This window comes from Lynx rufus, unplaced genomic scaffold (genome assembly GCF_022079265.1).
Source record: "Lynx rufus isolate CCGP_SWC_20201006 ecotype Redwood Valley unplaced genomic scaffold, mLynRuf1.p SCAF_4, whole genome shotgun sequence".
NCBI classification, from domain to species: Eukaryota; Metazoa; Chordata; class Mammalia; order Carnivora; family Felidae; genus Lynx; species Lynx rufus.
In genome coordinates this window covers 113,768,069-113,780,827 of record NW_025814856.1, presented here as the reverse complement: position 1 = coordinate 113,780,827, position 12,759 = coordinate 113,768,069, and the positions used below count along the sequence as shown (strand labels likewise).

At 33.9% G+C, this 12,759-nt stretch overlaps 1 protein-coding gene across 1 annotated transcript in view; it reads right to left on the bottom strand.

The window, feature by feature from the left end:
- Positions 1-11,933, bottom strand: part of ABCB5 (ATP binding cassette subfamily B member 5) — a 112,952-nt gene extending 101,019 nt beyond the window's left edge. Inside the window, exons 1-4 of the mRNA XM_047096409.1 lie at positions 11,881-11,933; positions 9,602-9,656; positions 7,600-7,750; positions 4,137-4,191 (exon numbers count right to left, since the gene is read on the bottom strand). Of these exons, the coding sequence (XP_046952365.1) occupies positions 4,137-4,191; positions 7,600-7,750; positions 9,602-9,656; positions 11,881-11,933 (314 nt within the window). The remainder of the gene's footprint in view (positions 1-4,136; positions 4,192-7,599; positions 7,751-9,601; positions 9,657-11,880) is intronic.
- Between the last annotated feature and the right edge of the window lie 826 nt (positions 11,934-12,759).

Here is a 12,759-nt window from a genome sequence, read left to right as displayed (position 1 = left end):
TCTACCCCCCACCCCCTGCTTATGCATTGTCACCCTCCCTCTCTCTCTCTCTCTCTCTCAAATATAAGTAAACATTAAAAGAAAACACTATGCTAATAAATAAAAGAAGCCAGGTGCCCTACATATTATGTTTCCATGCACATGCAATGTCTTAAATGTAAATCTTTAGAGATAGAGAGCAGATAAGTGGTTGGCTGGGGCTGGGTGTGGGAATGGGGACTGACTGTAAGGGAGGGATCTTTACAGAATGATGGAAGTGTTCTAAAAATAGATTGTCATGATGGTTGCACAACTGTCAGTTTACTAAAAATCATTGAAGTGTACAGTTAAAACTGGTGAGTTTTATGATAAGTAAATTATGCCTCAATAAAGCTATTAAAATCATATAAACAGTATAATTCTAATTATATTAAAATTATGTATGTGTACTCATACATGTAAAAAGATTATAATAATAAAAACAAAACTAATGTTTATTATCCATTAGTGGCAGGATTATAAGTGATTTAATTTTCTTTGTGCATTTTTTCTTTTCATGTTATGTACAATGAAAATATTAAGCATTTAATCAGAAAAGGTAATTAAAATAATTTTTACAGAAGCACTGATTCACTTTTTAATAGACTTTTCCTTAAGAACAAAGAAAATAACACATTCAATTTATTGCAAATTGAAGATACTATAGTTATTACCTCTCATTTATCTAGTAATCAAACTTCCAAACTACCTGGGACCCAGAAGAAGAAGCCCCAGTAGTCCCAAAGTCCAGGTACTTTATTTTGCACCAGTAAATGAAACTACCTTCATGGTCTAAGTCTTCTGATTCAAAACCACATGCAAATTAAGGCTGATTTAATAACTTCATTTATTGAGCATTTATTTTGTGTTAAATATTATGTCAGGCCCTTGACATATCTGAGTATCACTGAATCTTCAGGAAGTATTAACATTTCATTTTGCATATGAAGAAACTGAAACTTACAGAAGATCCCCAACAGGTTCCATAGTTAAAAAGTGGTTAAAAATCCATCACCTTAATCCTGAACCCATGATATGAATCCTGAATATATGATCTGAATTACTCTAGCAATATTTCTGAGGAGAAAGCATTCTCAAATAGATTCAGGAAACCCTGTATACCTAGTGTCATTCCTCCTTGGAAACATGTGAACATATCAAGAAATCAAAAACTAAAGATATTAACTTTGTTCAATGCAGGATGTCTCAGACCGATTAACTATGAATACTCACCTCCTTTTAAAATGTACCACATATTAACAGTCCCATTTTACACAATTTAGGAATTATTCTAGGTCCTTACTTGATGCAGCAGAATTTGCTAGCTACTTAATCTATCAGCCAATATCCGATTTTATCTTCCTCCTAAATAAGAGAACCTTCATTTTATTTGAAGTGGCAATATGCCCAGCTAAAATGGATGTGGTCCTATGACTAGAACAAAGACAGAAAGATGCTGAGTCCCTAATGCCTTTTGAACCATATTTCATCCTTAGACTATCAACTTTCAGATATTTACATGTAAGAGAAATAAATTTCTATCATGGTTAAACAACTATTACCATGGGTTTTACATTAAATGCAACTGAAGTAAATCTAACACAGCCTTGGTAATCTAGTTTGCCCCTTCATTTTCAAGTAGATTATGAAAGATATATTAGAAGTAGCAAAAAGGAGGGAACAACTTGCTTAAAAGTTCATACAGAATTAATTAATTAACCCTTGACAGACGAGGGGGCATCAAACTTACCATCAATCATCTTGGGACTATTTAATCATTATGATTTGGACTCGACAAGAAAATATTCAATTATTTTCAGAATATTTGGTAAATAAAATAAGGATACAGGCTGAACATCAAAAACATTAAACTTATATAAAGCTATGAGTCATTATCTGTAGATAATAACATAGGTAGAATAAAATTCTTTGGTTCCTGATGATTATAGCTGAAAGAAGTATTTTTACCTTATCCTCATCCAAAAAAGAGGATATAAAGTAATGATTCTCAGAAATGTGTTCATCAAAACATTAGTTCCACAGGATGTTACTAGGTGTTTGGGGAAAAATGGGTTTTATAGTCAAATAGTAATAACTGGGAATAAATGGAGCTTTACTACACTTATCTGTCCTGTGTATATACAAAAGGACGTTGTCATATGATATTGTCAAAATCAGTTTGACCATGAAATCTTTTCTCTTCATGTATCTCAAATATCCCAAAACAGAACACCGGTTTGAGGAACAATAGCATAACAAATACAACAGATCAAAAATGTTAAGAATGTTTCTTTGTAAATTTCAAAATCTTTTAATAACTGTATGCAGACATATCTCTTCATTTTATTCTCCCTTTTATTATCTGTTCTTTAAATGGATGCTACTATTTTTCAAAATTCCAAAATTCTTTGTAAAAAGCTCAAACCTCATCATTATACATCAGAACCTCAGTTTAATACTGTAAGAATAGAATTCAGTAAAAGGCAATACACTGGATCTCAACAAGGAATTTTCAAAAGACCCACTATAAAGAAATTTTATGTAAGAGTTGCTAAAAAACAGAATCAACATTCAAAGAGAGTTCAGGCTGCAGCAAAGTACAACTGGAGGGGGTGCCATTTACACTGCATGCTGTCCAATACAACTTATTGTGTCAAAGAAAATATTCCATATCTGTGATAGACAAGATGACACCAGCCAAATGTGGCTACTGAACATTTGAACTGTGACTGAAAATGAGGAACTAAATACGTAATTTTATTCAATTTTAATTAATTCAAATTCAAATAGGCATATGTAGCTGTGGCTAACATATTGGACAAGGCAGGTCAAGGATTATGGTCCAGAGAGTTTCACTGCAATGTGATAGGTGTCCCTTGGGTTGTGCAACATGTAGGATTCACTTTTGGGAGTAAAATGAGGGATCACTTAGGTCTGTAGCAAAAACTCTCATAATTTTAGTGAGACACTACTAAGTCCATTGAATATACTCAATAAACAGCTTCGCTTTAACAAACTCAACACATAACAGAGGAAATGATACCATTTAATATATAAAACACAAAAACTGAATGCCCTTATAAATTATTTACTTCAGACTTTACAATTTTTAGTTTGAATACAACATCACCATAATAGTCTCAATAATTAGTCTCCAAAATTAGTCAATGAAACTTTACTGTTATTGTTTTTGAAATTATTTCATTATTTGAGCAGCTGGGTGGCTCAGTTGATTAAGTGTCATACTCCTGATTTTGGCTCAGGTCATGATCTCATGGTTCGTGAGTTCAAGTCCTGCGTTGGGCTCTGTGTTGACAGCATGGAGCCTGCTTGGGATTCTCTCTCTCTCTCTCTCTCTCTCTCTCTCTCTCTCTGCCCCTCCCCCACTTACACTCTCTTTCTCCGTCTCAAAATAAATAAACATTTAAACAATTATTTTACTATTTTTAGTATTTGTTGCACATGACTTTTTGGTGTTTAAAGTTTACAGAAGTAGCATTTTTCTCTAAGATTTGTAAGGAAAGTAATTTGAAAAAAAGAAAAAAATAAGTTCTTTAGTCTTTAGGATATGTTCCTTCAGTTCTAGAAGGCAAAATTGGTCTAAAAATACAAATCTCAAAATGAATTTTCTACTGATGACAATTCTGTCAAATACAATTTAAGGCTTATGAACTTAGTGACTTTCAAATAGAAGAAAAATTATATAATAACTCTATTTTGTATATCCAAAGAAAGAAAAGGACACATTTATGGGGTGTGCCTGGGTGGCTCAGTTTGTTGAGCGTCTGACTTAGGCTCAGGTCATGATATCGTGGTTTGTGGGTTCAAGCCCTGCATCGGGCTCTCTGCTGATGGCACGGAGCCTGGAGCCTGCTTCGGATTCTGTGTCTCCCTCTCTCCCTACCCCTCCCTCACACACAGTCTGTCTCTCTCTCTCTTTCAAAAATAAATAAATATTAAAAAAAAAAGAAAAGGACACATTTGCTTTAATCACTTATATGTAATATTACTGATGAAACCTTAGTTTTTTTCTTGTAAGTACTGAATAAAGCAGCGTGCAATAAACATGATACTGATATTTTACATTACTTACACAGTAACACATTAACATTACTTACACAGTAATATCTTCATTCAGCTTCTCTTGAGACTGAGTACAATTCTGGTGATTTGCTGTAACACAGTTTTTTAAATTATGAAGGCAATTAATTTATAATTGGCCACACTGTTTCATACATAGCCCTCCAAATGAAATATAATGCATTCTCAAGAAAATGGACTTAATATCTTACGGTTTATGATCATCTTAACTTTCTATTCTTTAACCTAAAGTTTGAAACTATTATTGCTCTTCTCAAAAAGAACTCATGCAATGTGAAAAATTGTAAGGAAATATTAACTATGTATCTCATATCTGGAAAAAATTCTTTAGGACATCTCTGATTCCAGACAAAAGTTGTGTAAGTAATAGTAATAGAATTCACCTTACCTGCTGAGATTATGCATTTAGAATTCAGTTTGAGATATCCCAGGGAATAATTTAGAAAGTCCAAGAAAAGCAGGAACACATGTGAAAAATTCTAGAAGTAACAGTCATGGTAAAAATTTAAGTGAAGCTCATTGAAATATGTTGGGTGAAACAAGGATAGGAACATAATAAAACAGTATTTAAAATAATCTTTGGATTATAAATTTTATATGTAAACTCTTCTAAGAGTTTTTTTAAAGTTTATTTATTTGAGAGAGAGAGAGAGAGAGAGAGAGAGAGAAGGGAAAATGAGCAGAGGAGGGACAGTGAGAGAATCCCACGGGATTCACAACACAGGGCTCGATTCCATGACCATGAAATCATGACCTGAGCCGAAATCAAAAGTCAGATGCCCAAAATATTGAGCCACCCAGGCGCCTCTACATGTACACTTTTCTATACATCTTCTGGTAAAAAATACACCATACATTAATTATTATATCAAGGTTGTAATTTCACAAACAGCACAAAACAGTGGTCAATATCCACTATCCACTATCATAATTTTCTTTCTTAAAACTTTTTCAATAAACATTTGAAATGAATTCTAGACATCTCATCTGTTCATCTTTTACATAACTGCACCATCATCACATATGATAATGTCTATGATCTTTATATGCGAACAATAATCTTTTCCTTATTCCATTTATGGAATTATGGTAAGAAAACATTTTAAAGCAATTTATTCCACATATTAGAATTAATACAGAAGTACTAAACTCTAAAGGAAAGTTTTAATGAAATTAACTGAGCTAATTAAGAGAATAAACGTTGTTTGTAAAAATGGTACCTAAAATCACATAAAAATGGCATATTCTCATTTTGGAGATTATAGTAATAGAGGTAGCATGTGCAAAAGTTAAGTGCTGGCACAAAAATGGGCCCTTGATCAGTGACAGTTATTATTCATATTTTCATTTGTTGGAGCAAATAATCCTCTTCTACATTTCTCCAGAAAATCAATGTTAAGTTGAAGGTATATAATTTAATGTCCTCACTTCTCTTTAATAATATGTTGTACCAATAGTATCCATGTATTTATCTAAACCTTTACCAAACCTCTTTTGGTATGGTTTGGTAAATGTTCACCACATTTGACAAACAACACAATGAAATTTAAAAAACCTGGAGAAGGCCTAACCAAAATCAAAAGTCAAAATTCAAAGCAATATCAGTAGTTATGTTCTGCCCATCCTGTCTAAAGCTGGTAAGAGAATCAATTATAGAGTAGCTCTAACAAAATGAATATTCCTAAGCATATTGGCTTAGGTTGCTAGATTGTTCCTTCCCTCCTTCTTTCCTTCACTCATTCATTTGGAGAGAGACACAGTTGGCAGTCAATAAATATTTACTCAGTGAATTGGTGGCTTCATTTGTTTAACAAACAGAATAGCATCCTTAATTTAGCTTCTATCATTAAAATACTAAAAATTAATTGTGTAGACAGGAGATCATCACATGAAAAGACAAAGAAGTGGAAGCAATGGCTTTATCCTGCTTAAACAAGACTAGGACACTTAAAAGATTAGCCTTTAGGTGGAAAACAAGAGTATATATGTTAGTATTTAAATTTAAATAGGACAGAGAGGGGGAGTACAGTACATAAAGCTAGGCTTATGTCTAAAAGACAGTCCAAGTTTTAATGACACATTTATCTCAGTTATAATAAACAGCTACAAGGATGCTTCTTATTGTATAATTTGTGGAAAACATAAAATCAGGAAATTACTAATATTTTTAATATCCTTCAGATAAAAAAAAGGCTATGGATACTATGTCAGTGCATAAAATTACTGGATTTACCTCTAAAGAATGTTACCTTGAAGAACACGACCCTGAAATAGGATACTACAAAGGTAATGATACATGAAAGACATCTATAACTATGGGAAATATAAAAACACCTTTTCCCCTATGCCTGATTATTAGATTTCCCTCCTATCTTTATTCAGGGTATTTGTCTCTAGTACCGTAATTTTCTGCATGCTCATTTTGGCTTCCTTGCTGCATTATGTTCTACAATCCCATGCATGTCTATATACTATTAATGAAACTCGAAGCAGTTATCTGAGAGATTCTGTCACTTTTGATTTCTTCTTTTTAAAGTGTGTATTATGGGGGTTCCTGGGTGGCTCAGTCAGTTAAGCGTCTGACTTCACCTGAGGTCATGATTTCATGACTGGTGAGTTTGAGCCCCCTGTCAGGCTCTGTGCTGACAGCTCAGAGCCTGGAGCTTGCTTCAGATTCCATGTCTCTGGCTCTTTCTGCCTGTCGCCTGCTCATGCTCTCTCTCCTCTCTCTCTCTCTCTCGAAAATAAACATTTAAAAAATAATAAAGTGTGTATTATAAATAAGTGCCCTGAAATGGCTCAAGCCTTTGATTAAATCACGATACGATGATCACTTTTGATAGGAAATTATTTAATTTCCTGGAGAGACAAGTTGAGGTACACTCAGTCTCAGATGATTTTTTTTTTTTTGAAAGAGAAAGCAAGTGAGGGAGAGGGGCAGAGGGAGAGAGACAGAGAATCTCAAGCAGGCTCCACGCTCAGCACAAAGCCTGACTTGGGGCTCAATCCCATGACCCTGGGATCATGGCCTAAGCCGAAATCCAGAGTTGGGCACTCAACCAACTGAACCACCCAGGTGCCCCTCAGATGATTTTTATATACTATGAACGGAAATGGCTTTTGGACTTGAACTGCAACAATGGTTCTCTTCTGGGACTTCAGCCTGCTAGCCCACCTGGCAGATTTTGTATATATCAGCTTCCATAATGGCATGAGCCAATTCCTTAACAAAAATTTCTTTCTCTTTCTCTCTATAAATATATACTCATGCACTCACATTCTTTTGGTTCTGTTTCTTTGACAAATACTAATACAGACTTTGGTTCTTTAGTCCCTGGCAATATGGAAGAATAAAGGACTTATATACATATCATGTAGATATTGTTTGACAATATACAAATCTGTATTATGAGCTCTCTGTTTGTTTTATTTAATGCTTTTGAGTCCCCAGAAACATAGAAAAGTAAATACTGTGCTCACTTGTATTGGTTTTGACTAGACATCCACTAATAAGGTTATCACTCATTTCTCCTAAAATCAGTGACATTACAGGAAGACAGGCTCCGTTTACCAGTGATGCCAGTAATCCCAGGATCATGAGTGTGATGTCCAGTCTGTCAGCAAAGCGAAACTGAGGAAAACAAAACATAGTAGCATTACAGCTGTAAAAAAACAAAAATAAAACCAACCTACAGTTTTTGCCATCAAGTAAATGTTATTTCATAAATTAAGAGACTCAATAAATGTATAAAATCATGGAAAAGTATTTTATATATAAAATTAAAAAAAGATCCCTGATATTAGCGATTTACAATGTATTTTGAAGAAGTTGTTGCTGGTTGTTGAAGAAGTTGCTATAAAGTAGCTCTATCTCTAAAATAAACATTTAAAAGATTTTTTAAAAATTAAAAAAAATAAAGTAGCAAAATCTGTACAAATTATGCATCTGTGACACAGGTCAGATAGATGTGGGTATGAATCAGAAACTTCCTTCCATTTGGTTGATTCTAAAATAAATTAATATATTTTGAAACACTGCAATGACAATATCTTGGCTTATGGACAGTTGAACTTCAAACTTTCAATTCTTTAGGTTTATCAACATCATAGCAATGATAAAAGTAAGTGCAGTGAACGGTAACCATGTGGTAAAAATTAGTTCACCAAATATAATAAATTATATTTTTCATTCTTATTTTAAATTCCTTTGATTTTTTTTCTAGCTGGGGCAGTATCTATTCTATAAACTTATTTATAATAATAATTTGTAAGTCTGTTTGGAATAAGAAAAAGATAACTGAAAAAAAGAAGAAAGAAATCGTTGAAAGCCAAATAATGAATGCTTTATATTCTATTCTATAGCAGATCCCAACAATGCTATTCCAAAACAAAAACATGAACAAAACTTGAAAATATGGATTATTTATCTTACTGAGAGGTCAAGATAAAATGTATAGTGGTATTGAAATGAAATTAGATTTGTATAACAGCAAGAGGAACTTAGTACATATTTTATGAGTGGAGACTGAAAAAATTTAATGTATTACCATTTATTCATATGATAGCTAATAAATATTTATGGAGTAACTGCCACAGCATTGTACTTGGTACTACAGATGATAAGAGGGCATCTGTTCATCCACCTTCCTCCATAACAGTGTGTTATGTCTTTGATAAAGTTTGTCATGTTCTGCTACTTCCCAGGTTTTTTAGAATTTGACTTTTGAAAAAGCAGGTACTGTTTTGTGTGAATTTCTAATGACACTGATAGCCAGAATGACATACAGATTAGAGTAGGTAGAGGAATTGTTTTGGGAACACATTCCTGAAAATGGTCCTTGAACATAATCCTAAAGACATATGCTAACATACTTTTTTTAGGTATATGTTTTATAAAATATTTACATAATTATTTTTTATTTAAAAGAATTTATACACTTTGAAAAATAACCAAGCGACTTTTATCAATGTATGCATCACACACACATGCACACACTTTTTTTTTTTTTTGCAAAATTGGGATCATTGTGTAAATATTGTGCTTTTTTTCTTATCCCTTATTATGGAAACGTTGGGTTAATTATATTTTTTCCTATGAGAGGTAATATTGTAATTACTTATAAAATTCCCCCTCTTCCCCCCACAATAGATGTGAACTATCAATCATTTTATTTTTTTATTTTTTTATTTTTTTAAATTTTTTTTCAATGTTTATTTATTTTTGGGACAGAGAGAGACAGAGCATGAACGGGGGAGGGGCAGAGAGAGAGGGAGACACAGAATCGGAAACAGGCTCCAGGCTCTGAGCCATCAGCCCAGAGCCCGACGCGGGGCTCGAACTCACGGACCGCGAGATCGTGACCTGGCTGAAGTCGGACGCTTAACCGACTGCGCCACCCAGGCGCCCCTCAATCATTTTAAGCACTACTGACAATTCCCTAAAATTGTATGATATATGTACTTTTTAACTGATTTCACTTACTATCTCAAAAGGTCCAACAATTTGTTTTCTTACTTTGGGGAGTTCTTGTAGTTTTCTGGAAAATAAATGTTGAAGATGGAAAGGTTACAATGTAAATATAACTGCAGATTTTTCCAATTAAAATTGTTCCTAACTATCAAATCTCATTCTTGATAGCAAATCCGCATCAACAATGAAATTTTAAAAACACGCTTAAGGATATACAAGATTTTTATCATAATCAATGGGAAAACTAAGTTGTCACTGGCTATGTCTACATTAGTTAGGATAACAACTGAAGGCAAACCTCTGGAATAGAAATTTTTTAATTGCGGTTGGTTAAGTACATTCATATGGTGCTCCCATCACCACCATCCATCCACAGAACTTTTACCTTGAAAAACTGACTCTATACCCATTAAACAGTAATTCCCCTTCTTCTCTCTTGGCCCTAGCTTCTGGCAACTACCATTCTATTTTCTCTCTCTATGAATCTGACTACCTTAGGTGCCTCATGTAAGTAGGACTATATAGTATCTTGTTCTTTTCTGTAGGGTTTATTCACCCTATTCTGTAGGGTTAAATACCTTCAGTGTTTATCTATGTTGCAGCACATGTCAGAATTTTTCTCCTTTTTAAGGCTGATTACTATTCCATTGCATGTATATAACATATTTTATTTATCCATCCATCCACTCATCAGTCAATGAACACTTTCAGAGTGCTTCTACTCTTTGCCTACTATGAATAATGCTGCTATGAATATGGGTACACAAATATCTTTTCAAATCCCCACTTTCAATTCTTTTGGGTAAATAACTAAGATCAAAATTGCTGGATCACATGATTATTTTTAATTTTTTGAGGAACCATCATACTGTTTTCCATAGCAGCTGCACTGTTTTATATTCCTATCAACCATGCACAAGGATTTTCTACATCCTCACCAATACTTGCTATGTTATATTTTGTTTTTTAATTATTATTTTTAATAGCATACATCTTAATGGGTATAAGGTGGTAGATTGGAATTTTTAAGATTTGTAACAAGAGGAAATGTAAACTTTTAATGAAAGAAGTACTATTAAGTATGCATTAAATAAGTATAACATGAATTTTGTCCCCCACTGAAAATTTCCTTTCTTAGCTCACATTTCAAGTCCAGATGAAAACTATAGGTTTTATTCATTGCTTTCACAGAAATCTGTCAATTAAAGACACATACACATACAACATTCTTATACATTAAAGGAAGACTGGAAGGCAACATTAAGTTTTCAAAAAAAGACATCACAGAAGGATGAACTTCTGACTCTCCTCTCCAGCTTTGTAACATAGCTCCATCAACTTTGATAAATGTCAAGTCACTTAATTTTATTCCCTCTGAGGTTAAAAATTCATTTAAATACTGGGCCATTTTGTTCTGAGATGTTTCACAGATGACAACAAGTGCTTTAAGATTGTAAAGCCCTTCCTTTACCTCAAATGCTGATTTGAAAGTTTTTTATTTTATTTTTTAAGTAATCTCTACCTCCAACATGGGGTTCAAACTCGTGACTCTGAGATCAAGAGTGGCATGCTCCTCTTGACTGAGCCAGCCATGAACTCCCTACATCCCCCCAACAAATGCTGATTTTAGCTAAGACTCAGTAAGCTCTGTTTTGAAATTTGTTTCAGGGAAATATTTCTGTCTTTCATTGACCTTCATGAAAAGCCTCTGAAGGAGGGTTTGGGTAGTCTTTTGAAAGTCTCTTTTCTACCAGAATTTAAAGCAGAAAATAGTACATGAGCAGATATGGTGGGAACTGCCTTTCTGGCTATTTGTAGCCCTGCATTAAGGAAACAAGCTATCAAAAGAGGTCCTCTTGACTTTTATAGCTTATACATCTAAATGTAAGGCCATTATTATAATAAAAGTGAAACAAATAGACTTTAAGCTATTTCAATTTTAAATCTGTAAATTAATGGATTATAGGTATAGGAAATTTTTCTAACATACAAACATACATAAACACACAGACATCTATTCAGTGAAAAAAATAATCAGAATCCAGTATTTTCCTGCATTAAATGTACCACATGGACTGAAGGATCCCTAGAGAACTGAATTGAAAATATTCAGGTATTTCTTCTCTTGTACTGGTAAGCTACAAGAAATTCACTGATTATGTTGAATTCCAGCACAAAAATAGCACTGCTATTTTTGGAAAAAATTACAAACATTTCTGCTATAGCTTTGAAAAGGATAAAGCATATCTGAAATTGCAGAAGGCTTTCAGTAGAATCTAGACAAAGCTTACCCATTTCTCAGATAATTTTCTTGCATCTCTTCAGCTCTTTCAGAATTTGCCATCTTTTCACAATTTAATTCTTCTGAAATATTAATAAATATATCATGACCATGCATTCTTTACATCCCTAACAGCTTCTGAAAAAGTATGATGCTGAGTTTCATCCCACTCTGCACCCTAATTGAAGTATCTGGTTAGGTAGCTCATTTATTCAGATTTTATCATTGAATTTACAGTTTTGTTGCTTTATTCTCAGCTTAGATTTGAAGCTAATAAAAATTCTAGAAATGAAATAAAAGGAAAGCCAGATCCTGTGCACAATGCATGTTTTTTCAGGACACTGGATTGTATTCCTACACTGCCACTGATTTGATTGTAATTCATGACACTTTTAAATGTATCTCATGTTTAGTTTTCTCTATAAAAAGTTGATGCAACAGGGGGCACCTGGATGGCTCAGTCAGTTAAGCCGGAGTTAATCCGACTCTGGATTTCTGCTCAGGTCATGGTCTCACATTTCATGAGATGGAGCCCCGCGTTGGGCTCTGCTGACTGCATGGAGCTTGCCTGGGATTCTCTCTCTCCCTCTCTCTCTCTGCTCCTCCCCCACTAGCACTCTTTCTCTCAAAATAAATAAACATTTTTTAAAAAGTTGAGGCAACAGTTTCTGTTAGCCAGCAGTTTGAAATTTGTTTTTAATGTTTATTTATCTTTGAGAGAGAGAGAGAGAGAGAGAGAGAGAGAGAATGGGAGGGAGGGAGAGAGAGCGTGTGCAAGCCAGGGTAGGGGCAGAGACAGAGAAGGAGACACAGATGCCAAAGCAGGCTCCAGACTCTGAGCTGTCAGCACAGAGCCGGATGCAGGGCTCAAACTCATGAATCGTGAGAT